This window comes from Amblyomma americanum, chromosome 7, assembly GCF_052857255.1.
Source record: "Amblyomma americanum isolate KBUSLIRL-KWMA chromosome 7, ASM5285725v1, whole genome shotgun sequence".
In the NCBI taxonomy this organism is placed as follows: Eukaryota; Metazoa; Arthropoda; class Arachnida; order Ixodida; family Ixodidae; genus Amblyomma; species Amblyomma americanum.
The window spans coordinates 137,753,829-137,780,281 of record NC_135503.1 but is presented as its reverse complement, the minus strand read 5'-3'; the positions used below and the strand labels follow the sequence as shown (position 1 = coordinate 137,780,281).

General features: G+C 45.1%; 1 protein-coding gene across 4 annotated transcripts in view; it reads left to right on the top strand.

Annotated features, from left to right (window-relative positions):
* Window positions 1-26,453, top strand: part of LOC144096606 (complement factor B-like) — a 227,044-nt gene that overhangs the window by 138,812 nt on the left and 61,779 nt on the right. For all 4 annotated transcript variants that reach the window (XM_077629415.1, XM_077629413.1, XM_077629416.1 and 1 more), the window contains one exon: window positions 6,673-6,827. In XM_077629415.1, the coding sequence (XP_077485541.1) occupies window positions 6,673-6,827 (155 nt within the window). The remainder of the gene's footprint in view (window positions 1-6,672; window positions 6,828-26,453) is intronic.

Below are 26,453 nucleotides of genomic sequence, written 5' to 3'. Positions count from 1 at the left end.
GTGGCATGAGCCAACGGCAAGTGCAGTTGGATGTGCCAACTGAGGCACAACAGTACTTGTGCGGCTAGTGTAGAAGGAACCATTAGTAAGAACAGATTAGTTGGTTTGTGACTGTAAAGAGTTAAAAAACCTGCTGTTTCTGCACGACATGAATAAATTTGAAACTTCACCTTTGGTGCTGTGGCACTGGAGCTTCATAAAACAAGGGCTAAGGTTTGAACTCATTCTAGAATTTCTGTTAAGATTGGTTTGTGCCATGTGCCATTAGAACGCCCAAGGTGATGCCACACAGGGTATCTGAGCGCAATAAACTTGGAAGACGGCGATGCTAAGTACATGTTATGGTGTAAATATCCAAGGTTGTGGATGGGCGTATAAGGATTATGAGGTGAGACAATACTACATTGTGGGCCATGTGATTTGAACCAGTTTACAGTGAATATGCCTTTCTCGTTAAGGCCTTATGTAAGTAGGAAAAATGAAGTTATGCTGACAATAAAAACAGTATTAGTGCATTCTTAGTAACATTAGCAAACAGGCTCTTCAAGAGCGCGCAAAATGTTGTTTTGGAGAACTGAAACACCAGTATTTATTGCAAGATGGCAGACCCCATATAGCCATCAGTGAAGGCATATAACAAAACACAGAAGGGAGAGTCATAATATAGGTAATAAAATGCAGAGGCCCAAGGCCAATACCTTGGCGGACGTCCAATATTGCAGGAAAAGGCAGGATGCGTAACAATTGGCAAGAGAAATTGCCGACGGCTGGCTGTTTAAGCTTGGATCTAGTTTAGACTTTTTGGATACAAGTTAAAGCACGACAAGAAAGCCTATGCAAATAAGCGAATCACATGCTTTTTCACAGCCAAGAAAAAAAGCATCGAGGGGGATATTGCAGTCAAGGTGCACGTCGTGAAAAAGAGCAAGTTGGCTATTGCAGGAATCTTTTATAAAAGCTTGCCAATTTTGATGAAACAACTTAATGGGCCTAAGCAATCTAGCAAGGCAAGAGTACAAAATGTGTTTGGTGATTTGCAGCACATGGTAATGGCATAAATAGGGTCATAGGTGCTGGGTAATGATAGGTAAGAAACATAGAAGAGTCAAGGTATGATGAGGCAGGAAGCTATCTGCACATTATGCACTAGATATGCGTACACCGTGCTTCCTGTCCCGTTGATGCTTGCTGCAAATTTCATAAAACTTGATGCGAGTGTACTGTCGGGTGAACCGGTGGTAAATTGGCATGTTGAAATTGCGCTAATGGACGAAGACAACAGAGCAAGAATTGCTACTATGTACAGTGGTGTCGTTTTCTGTCGTCTTTGTTCCTAGCATACCTTGGCCAGGTCCACAGGGCTCATTTTGCAGTCTGCTGTTTAAAGTGGTGTCTTCTAAAGCCAATTGCTATTATTCAACCAACAAACTGCTGTGCCATACAACCCATCCTTCTAATCATCTTCATAATTTGCGAGAGAAATGTACTTCTTTAGCCACATAGTCAAAATAACAGATTAATAACTGGTGTCCCAATCAGAACTAAAAAATTAACCATTATTTCATATAAACAGCCATTCCTCATTAGTACAGGCCTCGTTAGTATGTATTCAAACTATTGAGAGTGTTTCTGGGGAAAAACGTTTTTGAATGCACTTACGCTTTAATATGGAAACTTGCTGATCGGAGTGGACAGAGTGAAAATGCGTACGGCTCATTGTCGCATGTGTTTTGTCCCATTAGCGTGCAGAGGGGAAAGACTTAAACTTTGGATTTGAGCAGACAAATCAAACGCTGCCTGAATCATATACTTTTCTCGCGCACTGGAATTGCCATCACAATGCTTGCCCCACTGTCTGCACAGAATTTTATGCTAACCTGCGAACTGCCTGACACACTGACTTCTAACCAGCTCAAGCACTTCCTGGTTGCCAAAGCACTTCTCTTTCTAGTTTAAAAATCACTGTCGGGGCTCGGCGACTCACAACCTGGCTTAGATTGCTCATTGCACGAAATAAATTAAGCTGCTTAAATATAAAACAACAAAACCCCTTGCTTATATTATAACCTCACAGATACCTACCCGCCGCCCACAATACTAGGTTAGCGCTTTTTATGCAAATTACAGCGCAGAAGGAAAGAAAAATGCAACGCTCTTGATTCAGGCATGCGCAGTGTGCAAGAACAGAAATAGGCGCCGGGGCAAAGCGGGACATCTGCTAATGCAAGCAGCAACATCCATTTCATTCAAAATCCGAGGAGTAAGGGAATGGCTTCAAATTAAATGCGGTCTTTGCCTTGACAGATCAACGGTTCCATTGATACTACAGGACTCTCAGAAACAGGGCAACGTCGGCATTGCAGAGCCGACCACCATGCAACAGTGCTTAGCACATTTCAAAGAACTGAAATAAGCCTTGTCATAGTGGCTTTGAATGTGTGCAGGAATGGTACTGTCGTGACCACAAAAAAGTGAACGGATATGTGGGCCAGGAAGCCTAGCCGATCACTGTGAAAGGTGCAAATATACATATATATATATATGTCAGCAAATAAATTTTTGTTAGTGTAAAATGTAAGGAGGATTAAGGAAATCTGGGAAGCGTTCTACACTGCCAACACACAGCTGAATGTGCTCACCATCGCCGTCACTCAGCAGACAAGTAATCATGTCCGTATCAAGCAGTCGCAGGCAAATGAAGGTAGCAGATAGACGTGCGCATGTGCATCCATGACATCTCCTTCTCAAGGCTTCGAAAATGTGTTGTTAAACAAACTGGCGCGGCTGTCCCTGGGACTGCTGCTGAACAACCGCCTAACACCAGTAAAGCCGAGTTCACGAGATGCTCTGCAACAATAACATTGTGCACACAACACCCACTTTCGTGCCGCTGATCACGCGAACGAAAAGGACCGTGAGCAAAATTAACAACAAAGAGTGTCATGGCCCATGTGGCGCTTCAAGATCACCTCATTTTTCTGGTCGGTAGGTCGGTCGGTCGGTCGGTCGGTCGGTCGGTCGGTCGGTCGGTCGACCTCAAATAATGCTGGCACATACTCACTATGGGGGAGTAACCAAGACACTGGCGGTTAATTGCTGAAAATAGGAACGTGTTGACGGGAAAAGGAGTAGTAATTGTGTATAGGCTGATAGATTCGAAGGCGCAAAGACAGGAGGGGTCCTGTTAACTCGGTATTCGAAAACGGGACAATACATTAATGTGCGTAATAGTATACACTGTCTGTAATGTTTCAATTTCCTACTGCCTGAGAGTGGAAAAAAAGAAAAAAATACAATGTGAGTCACTGATTTTTTCGAAGGAAATTTTCCACAACAGAGCGCACACTGATGTCGCTCCGTCCAAGCAAAGAAGCGCCAAGGCAAACCCAGCTGGTGAAACAGAATTTGCAAAAGACACCTCCTCAGCGGCGGCACAGCGGCAAGAAGTGATCTATTGTCTCAGGTTCGGCACAAAAAGGGCAAAATGAAGAAACCGCCAGGCCAGATCTGAGAAGGTAGAAATTTAGAAGGGGAAACCGGCAACGCAAACGCGTGAAAGGGACCTCTAGCTTCAAACAAACACCTATCCAAATCCCCAATTGTGTAGCTTCTATTCGGAAGGACTCTACTCAAACAAATGCAAAAATTGTGATGCGAAAGCCGATCTAAATCATATGATCTGGAACTGCCCGCCGTCCCTACCCGCGAGTCACTTCATTACCGACTCTGCTCATTGGGAGGCTCTATTGCTCAGCCCCGACCCGGGGATACAGATCAAGCTCCTCCAGCTGGCTGAAGACGCCGCCGCTGCCCAAGGGATAGCGGCCGCCGTTTAAGCGGGGGGCGACTTCGTATCGCTCCTCTATATCCGCTGGAAATAAAGTTTCACAACCAACCAATCTAGTCTGCGCGATCGCCATAACCACGACCTGGGAAACGACAGTTTGTAATTTTCGTAAGGCTAAGATTACTGCTAATAAATCAGCCAGATACATTGGAGTGAAGTAAGGACGACGGAGAGAATAAGACCAACCCAGTGAAGGTGAAAAACTCCCACACCTGCCTTTTCGCGATCCCGTAAGGCATCTGTAGCAATAAGAATATGAGATGGAAATGGCCTTAGGTGGTCCTGCAACAAACCCTGAAGAAGAGGAAAGCGCTGCAGCTTTGCACTCGATGGGAAAATGTCATCGAATTCAATCTGGCCAGAAGGTGATCTGTTTCACATTTGGCGGACATCTGTGAACTGAATGTTTAAGGGATCAAGGAGGGACTGCACGAAACATATGTGCGGATTATGCAAATGAGACCAGGCGGCATTAAAAAAAATTGCAGGTTTACAAAGAAATATTATACTGGAAGGGTGAAGAGGTGAGTGGCACAATTTTGAAAAAGTTTGAACTGTTAAAAGGCGAAACCTAGCTGATAAAGTTGGGCTTTGCGCCTCAAGGTGCAGAACAGCATTGGCGACATAGTTTGAAAGCACCAGACAGGCGCAACGCCTCACGCTTCAAGTGCACAAGAGGGCGAAGTTGATAGGCAGGAGATCCTGACAACAAAACACAGCCGAACCCTAGAATTGGGCCGACGTATATTTCATAAATCATCAGAAGTGTATGCCTTCTCATGGCTGACCTAGCACTACAAAGCCTGCGCAGGATGCCATGTCCCGAACTCCTTTAGCAGAAACCTGATCAATGTGTGACCGCCAGGATAGAGTAGTGTCGTATATTACTCCGAGATACTTCAACGTCTGAACTTTAGGAATTACGTTATTTATGTAGACCAGGCAGATATTTACAGGAACAGAAACCGAAAGTACTAACAATGAGCATTTCTTCACATTTAAGAACAGAACCAGCTGTCAAGAACATTTTTCTGATTACAGTGGAAACCAAGACTCACATCAACTTCATATATTCAAGAATTGGTCAAAGCAAGAAGAGAAAAAAGCAATGGGAAATATTTTCTTTATATTTATTTATTTTTTTCATCATGGCTCATTGTGCCCAAATTGCTCTGCGGAGAGCTTTGATCCCGCAGCTGCTTCAACAGTTTTTTTCGCGCAACATAAAGTGAAATGCTAATTGAAAAGCAGACTCATGAGTGAACTGATATTAGAGAATCTACACTTAACTAGCTGTGATTTAAATGTGGCAATGATTCTTGTTCGCAATCCCGTAATACCTTGTTGTCATAACCTAAACTGAAATGGCTAGAAGTGTTCAGTCACCCATTCATCACGAAAATATTTATTGCAGACTAATGTCCGCACAGCCGGAAGGAAATAAAAGAAATCACGATCCCGAAGATGCATCTGCACTGCACTCCGATGTCTTCACACAAGTTACACAGTGCCGCCGGCCACTCGTAGCCCGAGCACCCATCATCACAATATGTACTTAATGGAGCAAAAATGTGCCGAAGGATGGCGGCTTTGCTTTTGTCGCCGCAGAAAACCGTCCGACGGCCGTGCAGCCAAGATCGTGTCACGTCGCACACACGGTAGTTCTCGAGCACAGTGCCCGCACGAATCGCGAACAAAATGGCAATGGATACGTAGCAGAAACAATGTCGTGTGGTCGCTTCGGTCGCGATCACTGCAACAATCGCAAGGAATGCGACTGGCTGCATAACGCCACGGTCATTTCAGCATCCGGAAAGCAGGGCGTCCGTCGTGAGCTTTTGCAGGTGGACATTTCGCAGCCTTGACGTAAAAGCACTCGCCCCGATCGGAATCACGTTCTCTACGTTGACACTTGTGACTGTGCTATGCAGCTCATGCACGCACAAGAAATTCACTGTGAGCAGCTGTTACTCGCCACTGTCCGTGACGATCCTAGCAGGAATTAGGAACGCTTGCGACAACCACACACCGCTCGAAATAAACACTTCGTGACACCGCCACTGCACAGATCTTGTGTCGGTTTGAAGAGGCGCTCTGTCAACTCCGTCAGCGTAGATGATTACAGAATTCAACTAGGGGAACTGTCGCTCGTCACTGCTGCACGCGGCGAAGTTCGCAGTCGCTCTGAACACCCGTAATGTCAACATGTGGCCTATATAATATGCTTCGGGACATACCTGCCACCACCTAGGCCACGCTCCCCCGTTCAGTCGACGGACGACCATCTTGCCCCGGCAGAAGCGAGGTGGAGGGGCTCGAGATGTCAATGACGTCACGGAAAAAGCAGCCAATAGCTGCAGTCCGGTCCCCGGCCGGACCCGCTCGCCCGCTCGAAAGTTGAAGTTGACCAACTTTCCATCCGTTCGCCGGACGGGGCGGACCCGCTCGCCCGCTCGCTGGCGGAAGCCGCTCAAAAACGATCGGACGAAGGCCCTTAGTTGGCGCCGCCTGTTCGTTCATCAGAAACCATGGCATGTAGAGGTAGCTGCAAACATTAGAACATATGCGATGTAAAAGCACAGCTTTTAAAAGGTAGCTTGAGAACAGCCAAACCATGGTCTGCAACGTTGTGTGGATGTGTTACCTAATGTATCTAAGAAAAGCGGGGAGACAACAACGAAACATTGCGGAAGGACGCATTCTCTCATTCTCAAAAAAAGGTGTTTAAAGGCGGGCTTCGCGGCATGCCTTAACAACCGTTTGAATAAAGGCGCTCACATCTTCCCATCCTAATGCCCAACCTTCATTCATTTTTTTTTGCGCAGACTACAGTGAATGTGGGCTGAGCTACAGCCACAATCCCCAGTCTGGCCTTGATGTTGACGACTCCGCCGCGGGCCGAATTCTCGGAGGAGATGCTGCTAAAACTGTATGGCCGTGGATGGTTCAGATACAGATCAGGAATACAGAGACAAATGAGGTATGTCTGTGGTTTATCGGTCGCTTCAGGTGCCTGTACCACTTTTGTGTGCACGTTATATACCTTATCTTATGGTCCATTCACTGTACCGCTTACTTCAGAGCAAAGTTATTATCACGCTTTCATGTGTGTTTGCAGCTATTCATATTACTCAAACTGAGTACCTAGTTTCCCAAGAAGCAGGCAGGAACGCAGCCAGTGGGTGATTTTCGAACAGATTTAAATATAGCGCAGGGGGTTATTAGTACAGAACACAGAATGCAATAACTTAGAGATCATGAACACTTGCTTCAGCAAACGGGAGAACCGAAAGTGGACTTACGGAAGTGTCTAAACGGCGAGTCTAAACGTGTAGTAGACTTCACGCTACGCGCGCATCTTGAGAGCGTAGAGACCGGGAAGGCGCTCGGCAAATGGAGATGTAGGGACCACAAGATGGTAAGATCTCGAATTAGCCTAGCCTTGAAGACAGTATGAATGAAACTAGTAGGAAGCTATATAAAAAAGTTAGTGGTAAGACAGAAAGTAGGAAGATTTAGAATTCCGATGCGAAGTAGATATTCCCCTTTAACGACCTTAGTACTCAAGCAGTCTATGATTATACGGTTACGCTATAGTTAACAGTTAGCCCAGGTGATCTGCATATGTACGCAATAAGTAAAATAATCAGGACAATATTGACGGACGCAGTGGAGCAGATATATCACATCCCGCGCTCACGTAATGGCTGTGGGAGTAAATAAAGTTTTGAAGGCTATGAATAAGCAGCTGGTGATGATCAGGCAAATGCAGATCTCTTGAACGACGACGGAGAGATGGCGCAAGAAAAATTGGCCGCAATGTGTACGCTACGTTTCATGACTTCGAGGGCACCGGAATCATAGAAGAAGACTAAATTTATCGTAATCACTTGTAAAGAACGCAACGGCCTTCAAAATTACCCACCGATTAGCTTACTGTTCCTTTACTCCAGGGTTTACTAAAGTAGTCGCGAATAGCATCAGACCAACGTTAGGCTTCAATGAAATGGACGGACGGATGGATGCATGGATGGACGGATGGACGGACGGACGATTGGATGGATGGATGGATGGATGGATGGATGGATGGATGGATGGATGGATGGATGGATGGATGGATGGATGGATGGATGGATGGATGGATGGATGGATGGATGGATGGATGGATGGATGGATGGATGGATGGATGGATGGATGGATGGATGGATGGATGGATGGATGGATGGATGGATGGATGGATGGATGGATGGATGGATGGATGGATGGATGGATGGATGGATGGATGGATGGATGGATGGATGGATGGATGGATGGATGGATGGATGGATGGATGGATGGATGGATGGATGGATGGATGGATGTATGGATGGATGGATGGATGGATGGATGGATGGATGGATGGATGGATGGATGGATGGATGGATGGATGGATGGATGGATGGATGGATGGATGGATGGATGGATGGATGGATGGATGGATAAGGCTGAACCCTTTAAATCGGTCGATGGTTCAAGCCACCTAGCCATGACTTGTGAAATTTTACTCTTGTCTTGATTTTAGCCACGAATCAGATAACCTTCGCTTGCTTACTTCTCCCCGCTTAAAATCTACTTTTCCTTCACTGTACTTACACCATGTTTTGGATAAATCAGCTCCGCTGCTTTCCTCTGTAGGATGAAGCCCTTTACAGAAAAGTATCAACTGTTCAGCCGTTTCCTCCGCTTCTCCGCACGCAACGCACAACGTGTCTATCTCGTGGTACGTGACTCTATTTGTCTTATACTCCTGTCACACGGGCATTTCAAAGACCCTCTAACCGATAGTCTATCGACTCAAAGGCGATCAAGCGCTGCTACACGGGCAGTTTCAATGGCCATCGAGTCAATAGTCTATCGAGTCAACGGAGCAGCGCGGAACTCCATCAAGATTTCGAGGGCCTTCGAGCGCTGCCCAAGGTTGCTAGCGCTGCTTCGAGCGGCGCTAAGCGCACTTTCGTACACGATACATTCACGCTACAAAAGCATGAACAAACATTATTCGCCTAAACTTTAATGCAAGCAGTTTGTACAATACTTATAAATTGCATCAGAGTGGTTTTAAGCACATTAATTTCGCGTTGCTTTCTTTGCGTTGCTTGCGTACTTAGCGTTGACAACATGGCGGTGCGCTGACCGCCCCCTTCACAGCGATAACAGCTTCGTCGCTAATCCCTCAAAGCAATATCGTGTTCTAAGCTGTTGTATTCGCCTTCGGTTTGCCCATTTTTACCCTTGCATGAAGTTTCAAGAGACAAATAGCTTTTGTTTTTAAGATATCAAGGCGATTGTCCAGGTGCTAAGCCTGACGAAGGAGCGCTCCGACGCAGCTGGACTGGCTTGGTTTTGGCTCGTCTTTTATTAAAGTGGCTACAGCAGTGTCTGAATCTGTCCGTCGCGTACGCGCAATTAAAAGGGCTTTAAACAACATGCGCGTATGCGTGTATTTAAACATTTAGTATACAATTATCAAATATTTTTGTTATTTTTGCAAAATCCAAAGTAGGGATTGTGGCGCCACACAAGCTTGGCGTTAGACACGAAAACCATTTCAGTGGCCATTGAGATTTACCGTGTAGCAGCGAAACAACTCATTCGAGTTCGATGGCGAATTTCGACGGACCTCGACTTGATGGCCAGTGAAACTGGCCGTGTGACAAGGGTATTAGTCCGCAAAACTCCCTTCCTGGCCTCAAACACTTCTAAGACACAAGCAGCACTATCTACCTCATGAATTTTGCACTACTATTGCGGTTTACAGCTACCTTCGTTATATCCGCTATATTTTTTTTATATCAGTTAATAAATTTTATGAACGTGTGCATCGCAACACGGCGAACCCATTTGACACCACCCGGAATCCCCCGCGACTACCGCTGTCTGACGGTCCTCGAAATGCAGGGTTTGAGTCTTGGTGAAAAAAACAGCGCACAAGCAGACACAGACAGAAAGAAGGGGACAAGCGCTGTCCCCTTCTTTCTGTCTGTGTCTGCTTGTGCGCTGTTTTTTTCACCAAGATGCAAAACCAACTAGCCCATTCAGCTGCTTTACTGACAGGGTTTGAGGGCGGAAAGGTCGTCGGTGCGAATACCACGCACTATTTGAGCTTCATCTCAATTAGTAATTTGATCCTCAGGGACAGGCCAGGTCATCTTACACCACTTCGGACAATCTGCGTCAAAGGGGTGGCCCCAAATTTTATGCAAATGGTGGTCCCTGGTGTGTCCCACTTAGATGGCTGTTATACTGACACACATAAATTAATCAAAAGTATAAGTATCAACTGAGGCGCCACGCGCCTACTGTTGTTATGTAACATTGTGTGGTCACGTGGTAACTTTTTGGTCAATATGACCAAGATAGCAGACAAACGCGCCCTTGACAAACGTAAGTAGTAAGAGCTAACGCTATTAACTTATTGACGCCAGTATGTACGCGAAGGATATTTTTTCTAGGTCTCAGCGCGTCTGCGATCACTATTTCGTTATCCCTGTCCACCAGCCCGTCTTGCATTGGTAAGCAGAAAACACTTGCGCCGACAACAAACGTACGCATATTTTCAGCACACGTTGTGAATTTATGCAGACAAGAAGAAACCCACTGTCTATGCTTATTCTCGTGCTCGAAACGCAGCACAGCGCCTGAATTACCAACTTTTCTACATTATGTTAGGAGGCTGGCAAAGCTGTTTTAACCTAGTAGCAAACGATGCAGGACATCACATATTTGGCCACACCTTCGCTTCGCCTCCCCGCATATTCACGAACAGGCATCGCCTCCTGACAGAAAAAAAAGTGCCGTTGGTACGAAAATAGTAATCACATATGCACAGCATTGAATGAACATAGAAAACAGTGCGTCGCTATTGCAGGCGAATATTCATCTTTGCTTCCTGGGAAGGCAGGGGTTCTGCAGGGCAGTTTACTGGGACCAATCTTATTCAATCTTTATATTAATGAGTTAATAAGCATTAGTGATCAAGCATATTTTATTATCTATGCCGATGATACCAGCATTTTCTTTCAGTCCAAGGAGATTAAGGAACTCGCAAGCTTAGCTAATACTACCCTTGATAGATTGTTTCAATGGGGCACAGTAAATTCCTTAAAATTAAACGCAGCGAAAACCAAATGTATTTTATTTGTGCAGGTGTAAGGGCAAATAAATTGTTGCTTGGATATATATTTTGACAATTAAAAAATAGAGTTTGCGAAGCAGATTAAACCACTAGGATTCATTTTTAGCGAAAATTTAACTTGAGACGCTCATGTTGACCTTGTAGCTAAAAAGGTGGCAAAGGCATGTGGAATAATTTCTAGATTGCGACATGTGATTCCGCCGAAACTCAAGCTTCTTCTATATAATGTCTTATTCCTTCCGCATATAAACTACTGTAACCTTGTTTAGGGTAAAACATCTCGAAAAAACATTCACAAGTTACTTTTAATACAGAAAAAAGCTGTTCGCCATATTGCAAATGCACCATACGATTCCCATACGCGGGATTTGTTTCAATCACTTAATGCCCTTACTGTCAGGCATGCGTACATATTTAACCTGTTTTTAAAATACAAGAGCAGCTTAAAACACACAAATAAGCATTTTCTTCGAATGAGCCGCCTCAAAAAATCCTTGCAACTGCCGTACAGCGTAAGGCAAAGAGAAATAGGGGATTTGCCATTTTCCCGAACCAATGATGGTTTCAACAGGTTCCAATATCCAACGATATATGAGACAGATACTGCGCCATTTCCTTTCCCCCAAAACCAATTATTATTATTATTATTACCATTCCTGCTCAATAGCCTTGAAAAGAGACACATAGACCCGACCACCAGGACTAGAAAACAATAGAAAGAATTTTTGATAACGAACGACAGTCTCCAAATTTAAAAAAAAAAAGAAAAATTTTTGTAATGTAAAAGCTTTCTCTTATTTTGCAGCATACTTGTTTTTGTACTAGATTTGTATAGTTCTGTTATATGTCTGTACGTCCTAAGTGAAAATGGTCTAAATTGGACCAGAAATGCATTTTCTCTTCTTTACCTTTGGCTGTATATGTTTTCACAATGTTGACCTGTATGTGAGATGCTATTGTACGCGAATACGATTGTGTTTCTTTTGTCTGTGAGATGCAACACATATATTCAAACAATATGTATTTACCGTGAATATAAAGCCTTCGCGCTGCCTATCAAACAGGGGCAAGAGCCTCGTCAAGCTTCTTGTAGCAGCTTTTTTGCTCTTGTCCCAGCATTGCTTTTTTTAAACGCGGAAGAATGCTGAATAAAGATTTGATTTGATTTGAATAGAAGCGGTGAAGCAAACTTTTTACCCAAGTGCAAAGCGAGAAAAACTTCAGCCACGGCCACTAAAGAACAGATGGTATGCACACGGCGGTTAACTCTACCTTTCTTGTAGTAAATCATTCGACTGAAAGCACGTCGAGTTCATTGTAAACACGTCCACTCAACGAAACGATGCATAACCAGGCCAGACTTTAAAAAAAACGTTACGATTGGAGTAAATGTACTCCACAAAACAGACTGGAATTCTGAACACAAGTGCGGCTATTGTGCTTACCAGTAATAGGTAATAGCGTTACATTAATTTATGAACAGATCACCCCGAGTAATTACGCATTTTTCGGTATTTGTGTATTAGTGAGTACAGTAGGGAGTGGAGCTGGCGAGAATGAGTATTACGTTTAGTGACTTGGCTTATCGTTCGCAGCATGAACAGTACTTTGCAAGCCAAAGGAGGGACGGAATTTTGAATTCATCGCGCGTATCGCTGCAAACACACATTGCAACTATCAGATTGTGCATTCGTTTCGGCGACATAGCATATTGTTGCCGCCAGAAACTTCAATTTCCGAACGATGTGACTGCGTCGTAAGCTCCGAAATCTAAATTATCACCCTCGCCATGGCAAAGCAGACAATCAGAGCATCCTTCAGAAAAGTTCGCCACCGCAGATATTCTATCGATCTGCCCGATTTTCATTTTCAACACATTTCGCTTTTGGTTTTGAATAATGCAACACGTTTACGCTATAGGCAACCGGTGACACAAAAATTGGCAGTGGCTTAACTTGGCTAAACCTAAAATTCAGCGAAAAGCAAGGACGCTTGCTCAGCGTCTGAGGTCCATGGCAGCTCCCCAACACACATTCGCGACAGCGATATATACCCACACGACCACGTGGCCATGACGTAGTATGACCTCATCTCCATCGGATGTCATCGCGTGGCTTCACATCACCCCATCGGATGTTCCTAAGGTCAAAGGTTAACCTAAAGGTCATGAGTCAATGGTTCGACACCATAACTATACCACATATGGTGACACACACGGCTAACGTGGTTGGGCTGAACGTCGTTGAGGGTCATTCTCCGACATACGCGAAGACGGCTTTAACTAGCGTAATTCGTTTAAAAACGACACACGCGAACTGCGAGCAAGGCACTCCCTGATGCTCACCGTTCGCTGGGTCGAAGCATGGTCGCCTGTCCTGGTTGGTGGTTGTAGACATTAATGGCACAGCATACACGAGGATGAAAACAAGGCGGACCCCAATCTCTAGGCTTGGCAGGAATAAAAATAGCGGATCGAACTACCAGAGATCACTTGCCGCAGTCTGCAAATCACGGGCTGCATATTATCAGTCCATGATGGCGTCGGCGGTAGATGGCGCTCGAGTAAAACGAACATGGCGACAGTCACCTATCGAAACTGAAATTGTGTATAAAGCCGCCTTAGATTAGTAGAAAATATTTGATTCAGTAGTTACATCTACTGTCTTGCAAGCATTGCGGAACCGAGGTTTAGATGAGGCAAACGTAAAAGTACTGGCCCAAGGTCAGGATGACGAAACAACAACCAGGATACGGCGTACAAGCAGCCGAGAGCGCACAGGGCAGAATAGGGCAAAGGGAACGTGCTCAACAGAGAGAGTTTCTTGACATCGTCGTCATGCTTGTTATACCTTAGGTCTATAGCGGATGTGCAAGCACCATTGTACTCCGCAGTAAAATTAATTAAATCCCGGTCAGGAAGGGTACCATGCATGGAGAGCCGATTTTTCACGACTATTCGTCAAAAGGTGATATTCAGATACCTGGATTTCGAAGTGTCTGAGAGGAAATTTCGCGCAGGATAGCTTAGTAATCTCTGATTGGCTCACGACATTTATTTTATAATTATGTTTGCTTTGGTTTATGGTGGTTTAACGTTCCAAAGCGACTCAGGCGATGAGAGACACCGTAGTGAAAGGCTCCGGAAATTTCGACCATCTGGGGTTCTTTACCTTGCACTGACATCCGCAGCACACGGGCCTGTATAATTTCGCCTCCATAGAAATTCGACCGCCGCGGCAGGGATGGAGCCCGCGTCTTCTGGGCCAGCCGCCGAGCGGCACAACCACTCGGCCACCGCGGCGGCTCTTTTCTAATTAGGCTCTGGGGATGAACTGCAAGTGATAAACGATGACGCCGACAGAAACATTATAATAGGAGGTATAAAAATTATGCAGAAAATAAAGTAAGACTGGACATCTTGAAAGAGAACAGACATTTATGATAAACGGCGAAGCATTGGAAGCGTTGCAGGAATATATATTCCCAGGGAAGGTAGTGACTGCAAAGCGGACCGTCAGATTGAAGGAACTAAGAGAATAAGAATGGAGGGAAGCATATTAGACAGGAACTTTAAGGTTAATAATGGCAGTTTGACAATATGCCTCTAGAGGACAGCACATAAAATTCAAACTGGTCGGTGACGTATAGTTTGCTTTGACTTATGGGTCTTACCGTCTCAAAGCGACTCATGCTATGAGGCACGACGTAATGGAGGGCTGCGGGTGATTTACACCATCTGTGGTACTTTAATGTGCCCTGACATCGCACAGTCAGGTCTCTAGCATTTCGCCTCCAACTAAATTCAACCACCACGGCCGTGATCGAACCCGCTTCTTTCTGGTAAGAGCTCCCAACGTTATAACGTTGTGCTAAGTAATGAACGGGCACGTCATGGTTGCGTTGCTGATAAGAAGAGATTACTGAATTCATCGCTAAACAGTGTAGAACAGCACTCGGACAAAGACACATGAAGAAAAAACTATTTTTCACAAGTCAGTTTTAGACCCCGCTGGGTCACAGGGCCACTGCGCGGTCCGGCCGTGCATCAGATTGGTCATGTCGAGAGATGACGTTGGCAACCCGAGTCAACCCAGCGAGCTGATATGTTGGGTCTGCAGACGTGACTCCCAGTCCTGCCCTGCTGGGGAGCATCAGCAGGGCAGCCGCAAAGGATGAGGCAGAGTGTGGCGTGAGGGTCACCGCATATTGAGCATGCAGGAAACCTGTCACAATAGTGGGATAAGAGCACAGGGGACGACAGAGAGCGGGTCTGGAGGCATCTGAAGAGGATCTGTTGGGAGTGCCTAAAAGAGGGGTGTGGACGGGGTAACTCCGACAGGCCAAACGAGGTATTTGAGTGAGCTCTGCAAAGGTATGCGCCCGTTCACTTGAGAATCCCTGGTCGAGACTGTCCCTGAGCCCGGCAAAACAAACCACAGGCTGAGTTATCAGCAGCCTCGGTATCAGTGTTCCCGGAGCGAGCCGGCACCCACTAGAGCTCTACCCTGCGTGGTAAATGTTTCGTAGCGGTGTTAAACAAGCGGCAGGCCGGGGTGTGAATCTTGCCTCTGGCAAAGTTGTACAGATCCATTTTGGAGTCGCTAAAGATGTATTGAGAGTCCGAATGTGCAAAGGCTAGTGCAATAGCGGACTCTTCTCAGGCGTAGTGGCCTAGGAAATACGGTGAATTAGGGGGTTGAGCAGGCTTCGATTGCAGCCATCGGCTACTGCTTCATGCGCTGTACATGCGGCGTCTACCCAAATGGCATCGTGGTCTTCCCCGCAATACTTAATAAGGGTATGGAAAGAGATGGACGTTCCGAGGAGGGGTTTTACAACGAGAGCTGTATGGATGTGTCGAGGGATTGCTATAAGGGTTGAATGGTTAGCGGGAATGTTGATGCGGATGGAGGAGATTATGCGGCGGCCAGTCGGGCTCGCGGCAAGTCTAAGGTAGTGTGTCTGAAGGTGCGCGTCAACTAGTTCCTGAAGGGTGTTATGCATGCCTTGTGCAAGGAGTTTGGTTGTGCTAGTGCTACAAGGAGGTTTAGGGCAGCCTTATACGCAAGGCGGATCATAGCGTTCACGCGTTTGGTTTCCGTGCGGTTCAGTTGGACATATGGAGTAGCGTATGGACTGCGGTTAAGCGTAAATGCATGTACCACTTTCATGCTGTTCTCCTCGTCTCTCTGTTAAGCGAGGATACGCGGCCTAGAAGGTGTAACACATTGCGTGGAAGCCCTGAGTGTTTCAAGGGTATGCTTATTTCATCCAGAATCCTGCAGATGGAGGTCAAGGATGCGGAGTGTGTGCCTGACGGGCATAGGAGATCCTTGTAAAGAGATTTGGATGGGCGAGTTAGCGTCATATTTTGGTCTAATTAGTTAGAGCTCGAATTTAGAGTAGAAACATTCGAGCCTGATAGATGACACGTAAGCGGAGATGGTGTCTGCTGCTGACTGAAGAGTTCCTTCAATTTTCCTTTCAAAGCCATGAGTGGTCTATGTGGTAATATCATCAACGTACAGGGTATGCTTTAGGCCTGGGATTAAAGAGCCAGTTTGGTGAGCGAGGGCGATGAAAGCAAGGCAAATAACACGACTACACGTGCGCTGACTTTACTCTTATTCTTACTTATGAGCGCTGACTTTCCGAGGAAAATCAGCGCTCCTGTTGTCGTGCTCTTTTCTATGTCCGTGTTTTCTTTTCCGCTATTTCATGATGAATGACCAACAAGCCTGGGCTCCCGTTTTAGATAGCTGATATTTTTGCACCTAGATTGAGTTAGCACTTCGCCGCATCATGCTCGTGTGAAGTGGAGGTCATTTTGGAGGGCAGTAACATCGTGAAGGCTGGTTGTGCGGCGACAGAACTCGAAATGTTCTCCAGAAGTCGAAACATGAAAATGCGGGTTACCGGTAAACGCCATTAAAGAGGTGGCATGTACAGGGGATACGGAAAAGTAAACATACAACCATTGTTCATTAAGATCTGAGACTGAGTCCATTTAAAAAGATGCGCTCAACATTGAAATCATTTGTGCAGCACCCCTTCGAAATAGTCTCCCTTGTAGTCTATACATAGCATCCAATGCTTCTTGAGGTCTTGGAAACAGTTGAAAAACGCTTCTTTTGGAAAAGCTGTCAGCTCCTTTGTCGTGGCGGCTTGAATGGCCTTCACGCTCCCCATCCAGCGACCTTTTAGGGCTCTCTTCACACGAGGAAAAAGGAACAAAATCACATGGGGAGAGGTCAGGCGAGTACGGCGGATGGGGAAGTACAGTAATGTTGTGCTTGGCGAGAAGTTTTATCACGCTGAGAGCAGTGTGCGGCCTTGCGTTATCGTGGAGAAGGCTTCATTGTCCAGATGCCCGTAAGTCAGGGCGATGGCGTCGCAGTGCATAACGCATGTGTTGGAGCACGCGAACATAAATCTCCTGATTCACCGTCCGCCCTTGTGGGACGAACTCGTGGTGTATGACACCTCTGGCATTGAAAAAACCTACTAGCTTCGTCTTCGTTTCGGTTATCGGCCGGCGCACCATTCTCGATGCCAGAGAGCTTGTGGGCCGCCAATTGGCGCTCTGCCTCTTTGAGGTTCGTATTGAAAACACCATGTTTCGTCTTCAGCAATGATGCTGTTGACGAATACAGCATCCTTCTCCGCCTCGGAAAGCAAATCAGCGCTCACTGATGTCCGCGTGTTCTTCTGGTCCTGTGTGAGTGAGTGCGGCACAAGTCTGGCACTCAGCTTTCATTTCCTCAAGTTCTCACGCAAAATTTTCCGCCATGTTGTCTCACTAAGGTCGAGAGCATCTGATAGCATGCGGACTCTAATGGTACGGTCTTGCTGAGCGATTTCTCTTATCCTAGCCACGTTGCTTTCATTCCATGAGGTTTAAGGGCGCCCCTGCCTTGTGTCGTCTTCCACCGACGTTCTCCCAGAAATGAACCTCTTGTACCACTCGAAAACTCGCGCCCGCAATAATGTCTCGTTGCCGTAAGCGTTACGAAGGAGCTCATACGTCTGTGTGGCGGTCTTGCCAAGCTTCACACAGAATTTCATGTTTGCGCGCTGTTCTAGGTGGACGTCTATCTCTTCACATTCACTCACAGTAGAATCCGCAAATGACTAGTGACAACGTATTTTTCTACATGTAGTGCCATCTAGCGGCTGCCAGAGCAATTAACATAAACAGTTTAGGTTAGCCCGAAAAGATTGCCCTACACACAAACACCAAGATTTGTTTTGGGGAATCATTTCTGGCGAAGAAAATAAATCAGTCTCTAAACTTTACGGACAAAGGTTGTAGAAGAGTTTTTAGGTTACAAAACATTGCACATTCGGTTCATCTCTACTTTTTTCAATACAAAGCAGTCTGTCCGAGTCAGTGGTCGCTTCATATTGGTCCCCATTGGAACCGGTGTTCCCCAATGGGGCGTTCTTTTTCCTCCTTGATCCTTGATTTACAAATAATTTACCGACATAGTGGCCTCAACTGACATCGCATCCCGAATCATAAGACTGTTCAGAGATGACTGCTTTCTATCGAAGTCCATTCATTGTGTCTGTGATCAAATTTGTGTGAACGATAACTTATGCTGTTTCCCACGGATGTTTCAATTGATTCTATGGATTATGCAGTGAAAAATCAGCCCTTCTCAACTGAACGGTTATAAGCGGTACATTTTAGTTTCTACATTAAATCAACGTATGTCCTTGATTCAAAGTTAACACATATAGATACCTAAGTGTTACCATGTAGAAACAGCATATCTACCAAGGAAGTAGAAACATTTATTCTTCATACTATCGTAAAAACAGATCCCTTTGTTGTATAAAAAAGCCACACCGTCCCTTGTTAAATTGTTTTTCAAAATGCCCCGATAAGATGAAAGACCAATATAGTTTTATAGACTGGAATCCTTATTTTAAAGAAATTGTCACTAACGGAAATGTTTAAAAATCAGCTCGTATTAATTCGTTTCCTACCTTAGAATATATTCACTGTTGTCCATAATAATTGCAAGCAGTTTTTCCTACATAAGACAGTAGGACAGTGATCCTCAGACTAATGTTCCTGTTTGTGCTGTACGAATAACTCAATAATATTTCAAATTTGATAGTTGATTCCTGGACCGATCTTCTATCCATGCACACCCATCATCACAACCTCCACCTTTACACTGCCGGCGGCATATTTTGAAGTAGTAATTTTTGTCACTAAATGCACTTCCGGTGGATGACATTCCCTTAGATGTCATAGGATCCCGTTAAAATGTGCACCAAATTCCTTCTTTAATGTGATCGATGCTGTGTTGTGTCTGTTTTATGTTTTTTAGTGCAATTTTGTCGCTTTTAAACTTGTAGCTTGGTGCGAAATTCGCGCATTCCATTCTTTCTCTCGAGTATTGCTCTTGTGTGTGGTCTTCAACGACTTCGGTGCGTTCTCATTAAGTAAAGCAAACAGACATGTCTACATAAAAAGAAAACAAAGGGAGATTGTGCGGTGCCCTAATGGACACCAGAGAGCACTAGCTTAAGGGTGATGTATGAGCTTAAAGCTGGAAAAAAACTGCCAGCTACACGTGTCGATAGAGTGCCTCTAGGTGAATACAGAGACGTCTAAGGTGATGCATGAAGGCTCCAGAGAAAGGCAGGCCTTAGTATAATGCTTGAATTAAAACAGCACTGCTAGTAAGTCGCCAGGAAAATGTAAGTAGCCAGGGACAAATTTTGCTTATATTCTTTCTTGATGATATAGAGGCCGCGTGGGTTTTCGAAAAGTCTCGTGTGGACAACGTCAACGCCGGACTTTTCGCCTTGTGAGCCTCATAATTATCTCGCATTAAAAATGTTGGCGGCTCCCACTCTTCTGGATGTGGCATCGAATTGCTGTTCTCGGCACAAACATGACAGACTGCATTTCTGGCGGCGATGAAAATGACATGCCAATAAGCCCGCGGGCGGCATAAGTAAACAGCACCGCGACCACATCTGTGGCGGCAGGAAGAACCTGTGCGATCATACATGCCCAGATCTGTCACACTTTTGCACGAAAAACACAGTTAAAATACAGTGTTCAAATTGATAGGCGTATGATAGTCTGCTGCGGAATGTTGGGATTATAAAACAGCCACACGGTGCTCGAAAACAGTGATACGTTTACTAAAACTGGAACTGTCTAAACGAACATCTAGTCGTTGCCTTCTTTGTTTGAAAAGTAGCATCCCGACATAGCCATCTATACAGAGAGAGAGAGAGAGAGAGAGAGAATGAAAAGGAAACGCAGGGAGGTTAACCCGATGTGAGTCTCCGGTTTGCTACCCTACACTGAGGATGGGGGATAGGGGCTAGAAAGATGACAGAGAGGAAAACGCAAAAAAAGGAACGTGCACACATGGAGACACACACACACAAGGCGTTCCAGATAAAGTCTTTCACACAGGCCGGTAGATTGTAAGAAGCGCAAAAGCGCTTGCACGGCCTTCTTCTGCGACGGTAGGTTCTTTCGATGTTGTAGAATTCTTTTTTCGGATAGCGGTTGGTCGTCCAGTTGGTCAAATTCGTGGCTAAGGCATGCCCTCTGTGGACTGTACTGCGGGCAGGAGCACAATATATGGCCAATTGATTCTTCATGGCCGCAGTGGTCACAGGTTGGGGTGTCGGTCATCCCTATGCGGAAGGCATAGGCTTTAGTAAAGGCAACACCCAACCAAAGTCGATATAAAAGCGTGACGTCTCTACGGCGAAGCTGTGATGGCGCTCGAAAACTTAATGTTGGATCAAGTGAGTACAGTCGCGTATTTCTTAAATGTGGCTCATTCCATTGCGACTCGATGCACTGCCGAGCAAGTAGGCGGAGCTTCCGTGCAGCGTCAGTTCTAGAAAGAGGAATTGGGACGTGGCGTTCCTCAGTATGGGCTGAGCGGGCAGCGTGATCCGCCCGTTCATTGCCGATAATCCCGCAGTGACTTGGAAGCCACTGGAACGTTATTTCATGGCCGGCATCACTTATATGATGTAACGTCTCTGTAATATGGAAGATTAGTTGTACGTGCGATCCGCGTCGTAGAGGTGACAGTAGAGACTGCAGTGCCGCCTTCGAATCGCAGAATATTGTCCATTTGTGTGGCGGTTCATCACCAATGTGATGAAGGGCAGTTAAGAGCGCTGCGAGCTCTGCTGCCGTCGATGTTGTCGCGTGGGTCGTCTTAAATGTGATTGTTGTAGCTTTCGCTGGAATGACGATTGCCGCCGCGGATATGCTTGGAAGGACACATCCATCAGTGTAAATATGCGTTGAGTCACGGTAGTTCTCGTACAAATGTAGTAGCGTGAGCTGTCTAAGGGCTGGTGATGACAGATCAGCTTTTTTCGAGATACCAGGTATCGCGAGGTTGATCTTTGACTGAGCGAGGCACCATGGAGGGATCGAAGGTCTCGCAGCCGGAGTGAAACAAGCTGGCAATGATTCATCATATGCAGTTATCGTTTGGCTGAAAGATGTGTGTGGCCTGTCCGCACATCATACATGTTACATGTTGTAGTATGGTCAGTGCGCTCGGGTTCATCACATCGATACATCTATCACATCTATACAGATCATCACATCTATACAGATTACCACATGTACCCTACGCTACGATTTTCTATGGACTAAAGATTAATTCCACTGGATTTCGCCATGAAAAGGACTAATGATTGCGCTGATGAATGAGCGGGTGAGGAGAGTGACCCCGCACCCTATTTTCATTCGTTCGCGCTTAAAGTGCTTCACTAACTAATCATCGTTTATTTATTATATTCTTTCCTCTGACTTTGATCGCCGCGCCTTCTGATATAAGCCATGGGAATGGACGTCACGCTGATTGTGGCAAAAGAGTTTATGAAGCCGCTAACTTGCAAAATTTTTCACACATACAACTTTTCCTTCATTCGTTGACAGCGCTTAAAAAACACGGACAGAAGACATAGAACGCGACGTCACAGACGCTGAACTTCAACTTTATTCAAGAACCCCGAAACACCGCATATATATCCAAAACACAGGCGCCGAAAAGCGGCGAAACTTTTATGCACTCATGGCAACAGAAATGATATAACAAGTAGTGGTAAAATGACAATGGCTAAAAACCAAAGAATTCAACAAGGCAGGATAAAACCAGAACAAGATGAGACAAAAAACTCTCTTTTACCAAGTCTTTTAAAAAAGAAAAACCTTCGATCCCGGCCGCGGCGGTCTAATTTCGATGGACGCGAAATTCTAGAGGACCGTGTACTGTGTGATGTCAGTGGAGGTTAAAGAACCCCAGGTGGTCGAAATTTCCGGAGCCCTTCACTACGGCGTCCCTCACAGCCTGAGTCGCTTTACGACGTTAAACCCCCTTAAAACCAAACAAGAAAAACCTCCGACACGTGGTGCGGTTTGCCTAAAATAATTTACAAGAAGGGTCCAATCACATTGACCCAAAACATGCACACCAACAAAGATCAAACATGGTCAAAAATGTGAAAGGCGTAGTGGCAAGAAAAAAGCACGCAATAAAAACGCAGTAGTGATCGGGTACGCAAAAGAAAATTTAGCAAAACAGATGAAGCCAACAATCAATACAGCTAAACACAGAAGATGAAGTGCGCTAGATAACTAAAATAATAAAAAGAATGTGGATGAGCAAGAAAGGTGAAGCCAACAAAAAACACGGCAAAAGGTATAAGATGAGATGCAGTAAAACCAAGAAAGATCAAATATCAAAAAATGAAATTCAACGAAAAGTAAGTCTAAAAGCAAGAAAAAGATAGTAATAAAATCGCTAAAAGCGAGATTGGCGAAAAAAGCAATGAATGTAACTCCTTTTTAACACCAAGATTAAGTCAAACAGATCCAGGAAGAAAGGCTAACTCTTTTTCCGACAGTCAAACCGAGGTTGCGCTTACACACTGACCATCGTGCCTTAAAATCTCGGTGGCTTCCACTATTTCACGTGTCAGCTTGTCCCGGTGCTTTTTTAACACAGTGGCTTTTTCGAACATTGGGTGGCATGGCTTTTTTGGGTCACAGTTTCGGCAGTGGACTGGCAGATTCCTGAGAGATCTGCGTAATAAATCGTTCTTGTGCTCCCTTAGCCTTTCTTTCACTGATGCATCGGCCTGTTTGGCCGATGTATACCTTGCGACAAGACAATGGAATTGAGTAGACGACGCCTTCCGCGCATGCCGTTGAGGGATTTCTGTGCCGAGTGGTGCATCCTCTGTTCCTTTTTTCTTTTTCATTTACAATCCGACAGAGCTGCGTTGGGCGCTGGGGGGCGAAAAGGCGTCTACTCCCGCTTCTCTTCCAATTTTCTTAAGGTTTCGTGAAATTTGGTGCATGTAAGGGATAACAGCAGCTTTTTCATATTGCTTGCGCGCATCAGCCGGTGACCCACTTTTTTCGCGCTTGATACTTTTTCGCACTTTTTCTGCAACAGAGCTAAGCAGTTGTGACAGGTACCCTGATTGCGTGAGTCTGCATATCTGGTTTGTGAAGCTTTCTTGCAAGTTGCGCTCGCATGACTTGTTAAAGGCATTAATAAAGTTAGACTGAATGATACTTCTTTTCATCAGCTTCGAGTGAGCGGAGTTGTAAGGTAGGATGGCCTTCTTGCCCTCTGGTTCAAATGACCAGCACACGTGATTGGGCGTAAAAAAATCTTTAGCTCCAGGAAGTGCATGGAATCATTGTCCGGTTATTCGTGTGTTAGTTCGAGTGGAGCTAGGGTACCCTTAAAAACACTAATAATTTGAGGCACTTCCTGAATGAAGGCTTCGTTGCCGCAGTCTAAAAGGGCTAAGAAATCGTCCACGAAGCGGAAAATTTTTTTTTAACGCTTTACTGTTCGAAGCGGTTCCTGAGAGCTCTGTCATGCATTGCAAGAAAAATATCGCTGAGCACGGGGGCAATGCATGATCCTATGCAGATCATATGCAGAAGCTGGTGAAGTATCATTGAGTCTACCTTTATTAATGCCTTGAAGAAGTCATGCAAGCAAAAATTGCAAGAAAGCGTCACAAACCAGATATGCAGGCTAACGCAATCAGGGTACCCGTCAAACTGCTTAGTTCTGTTGCAGAAAAAGTGCTAGAAATATCAAGCGCGAAAAAAGTGGGCCACCAGCTGAAGCGCGTGAGCAATATAAAAAGGTTGCTCTTATCCCTTACATGCACCACATTTCACACGACCTTAAGAAAATTGGAAGGAAAGCAGGAGTAGATGTTGTCTTTCCGCCCCCAGCGCCTACCGCAGCTCTGTCGGATACTAAATGAATAAGAAAAAAGGAACAGAGGATGCACCACTCGGCACAGAAATCCCTCAACGGCATGCGCGGAAGGTTTCATCTACTCACTCCCTTTGTCTTGTCGCAATGTGTACATCGGCCAAACAGGCCGATGCGTCAACGAAAGGCTAAGGGGGCACAAGAATGAGCTCCTCCCCATTCTTTTTATCATTTTAGTTATCTAGCGCACTTCATCTTTTGTGTTTAGCTGCGTTAATTGTTGGCTTCATCTGTTTTGTTAAATTTTTGTTTGCGTACCCGATCACTATTGTGTTTTCATTGTGTGTGCCTTTTTTCTTGCCACTACGCTTTTCTGATTTTTCCCCACGTTTGATCTTTGTTCGTGTGTATGTTTTGGTTCAATGTTATCGAACCCCCTCTTGCAAATTCATTTAGTCAAAGCGCACCACGTGTCGGAGATTTTTCTTTTTTAAATGACTTGGTAAAAAATATTTTTTGTCTCATCTTTTTCTGGTTTTATCCTACCTTGTTGAATTCTTTGGTTTTTAGCCATTGTCATTTTATCTCAACTTATCATAAAATTTCTTTTGCCACGAGTGCATAAAATTTTCGCCTCTTGTCGGCGCCTGTGTTTTGGGTATATATGCAGTGTTTCGGTGTTCTTGAATAAAGTTGAAGTTCAGCGCCTGTGACGTCGTCTTCTATGTCATTTGTCCGTGTGTTTTAAGCTCTGTAAACCAAAGAATGGATCATCATCAAATAGTCCGACAACTTGTCCTATTCATACAACTTTTCATTCATTGATTCATTCATTATCAGCCCGACTACACCCACTGCAGGGCTAAGGCCTCTCCCACGTCTCTCCAATTAACCCTGTCCTTTGCCAGCTGCGCCCACCCTATGCCTGCAAACTTCCTAATCTCATTTGCCCACCTAACTTCCTCCCCCCCCCCTTGTTCCTTTAAAGTCCTCCTCCTTTTCCGTTACTTTAAGGACCAGCGGTTATCTTGCCTTCGCATTACATGCCCTGCACACGCCTATTTCTTCTTCTTGATCTCGACTAGGATGTCGTTAACACGCATTTGTTCTCTAACCCACTCTGTCCGCGCGCCGGTCTCTTAACGTTACGCCTATCATTTTCCTTTCCGTGGCTAGCTGCGTGGTCCTTAACTTAAGGTGAACCCTTTTCGTTATCCTCCACGTTTCTGTCCCGCAGGTGAGTACCGGTAACATACAGCTGTTGTACACTTTTCTCTTGAAAGATATTGCTAAACTGCTAATCATGATCTGAGAGAACCTGCCATATGCTCACCACCCAATTCTTATCCTTCTAGTTATTTCCCTCTCATGATTTGGATCAGCTGTCACAACCTCTAAGTACTCCTTTACCACTTCCAGCACCTCGCTGCCAATTGTGGCGGTTGCTCCCTTGCTATACTCTTGAACATTACTTTGGTTTTCTGCATGTTATTTTTAGACCCACCGTTCTGCTCTGTGTAACTCAGTGATCATGATTTGCAGTTCATCTCCTGAGTGACTCAACAAGGCGATGTCATCAGCGAATGGCAGATTATTTAAGTATTCTCTATTAACTCTTATCAGCAACTGTTTCCAAGCGCCTCTGAATACTTCCTGTAAACAGGGGGTGATCGTGTCTCCTTGGCGAGATTGTGTCGCCTTGCCTTACACTCTTTCTTATTCGAGTTTTATTGCTTACTTTATATGGAGGACTATGGTAACCGTGCAGTTCGTATATATACATTCCAGTATTTGGGCATAAGGCTCTTCTATAGCCTGATTCCGTAAAGTCTGTATGACTGGTGAGGTTTCCTTTGAATCGAATGCTTTCTAGTAATCAATGAAGGCTATATGTAGGGTTTGGTTATATTTTACGCATTTCTCTATTACCTGATTGATAGTGTGAATATGATCTTTTGTGGAATATCCTTTACGAAAGTCGACCTGATCATTAGGTTGATCGAAGTCTAAGGTTGCCCTGACGCTATTAGCGATTACCTTAGTAAATAATTTGTAGGCAATGGACAGTAAGCTGAGCGGCCTGTAATTTATCAAGTCGTTTGCGTCTCCTTTCTTCAGAATTAAGATAATATTTGCGTTCTTCTAAGCTTCTGGTACGGTCGAGGTCATAAGGCAT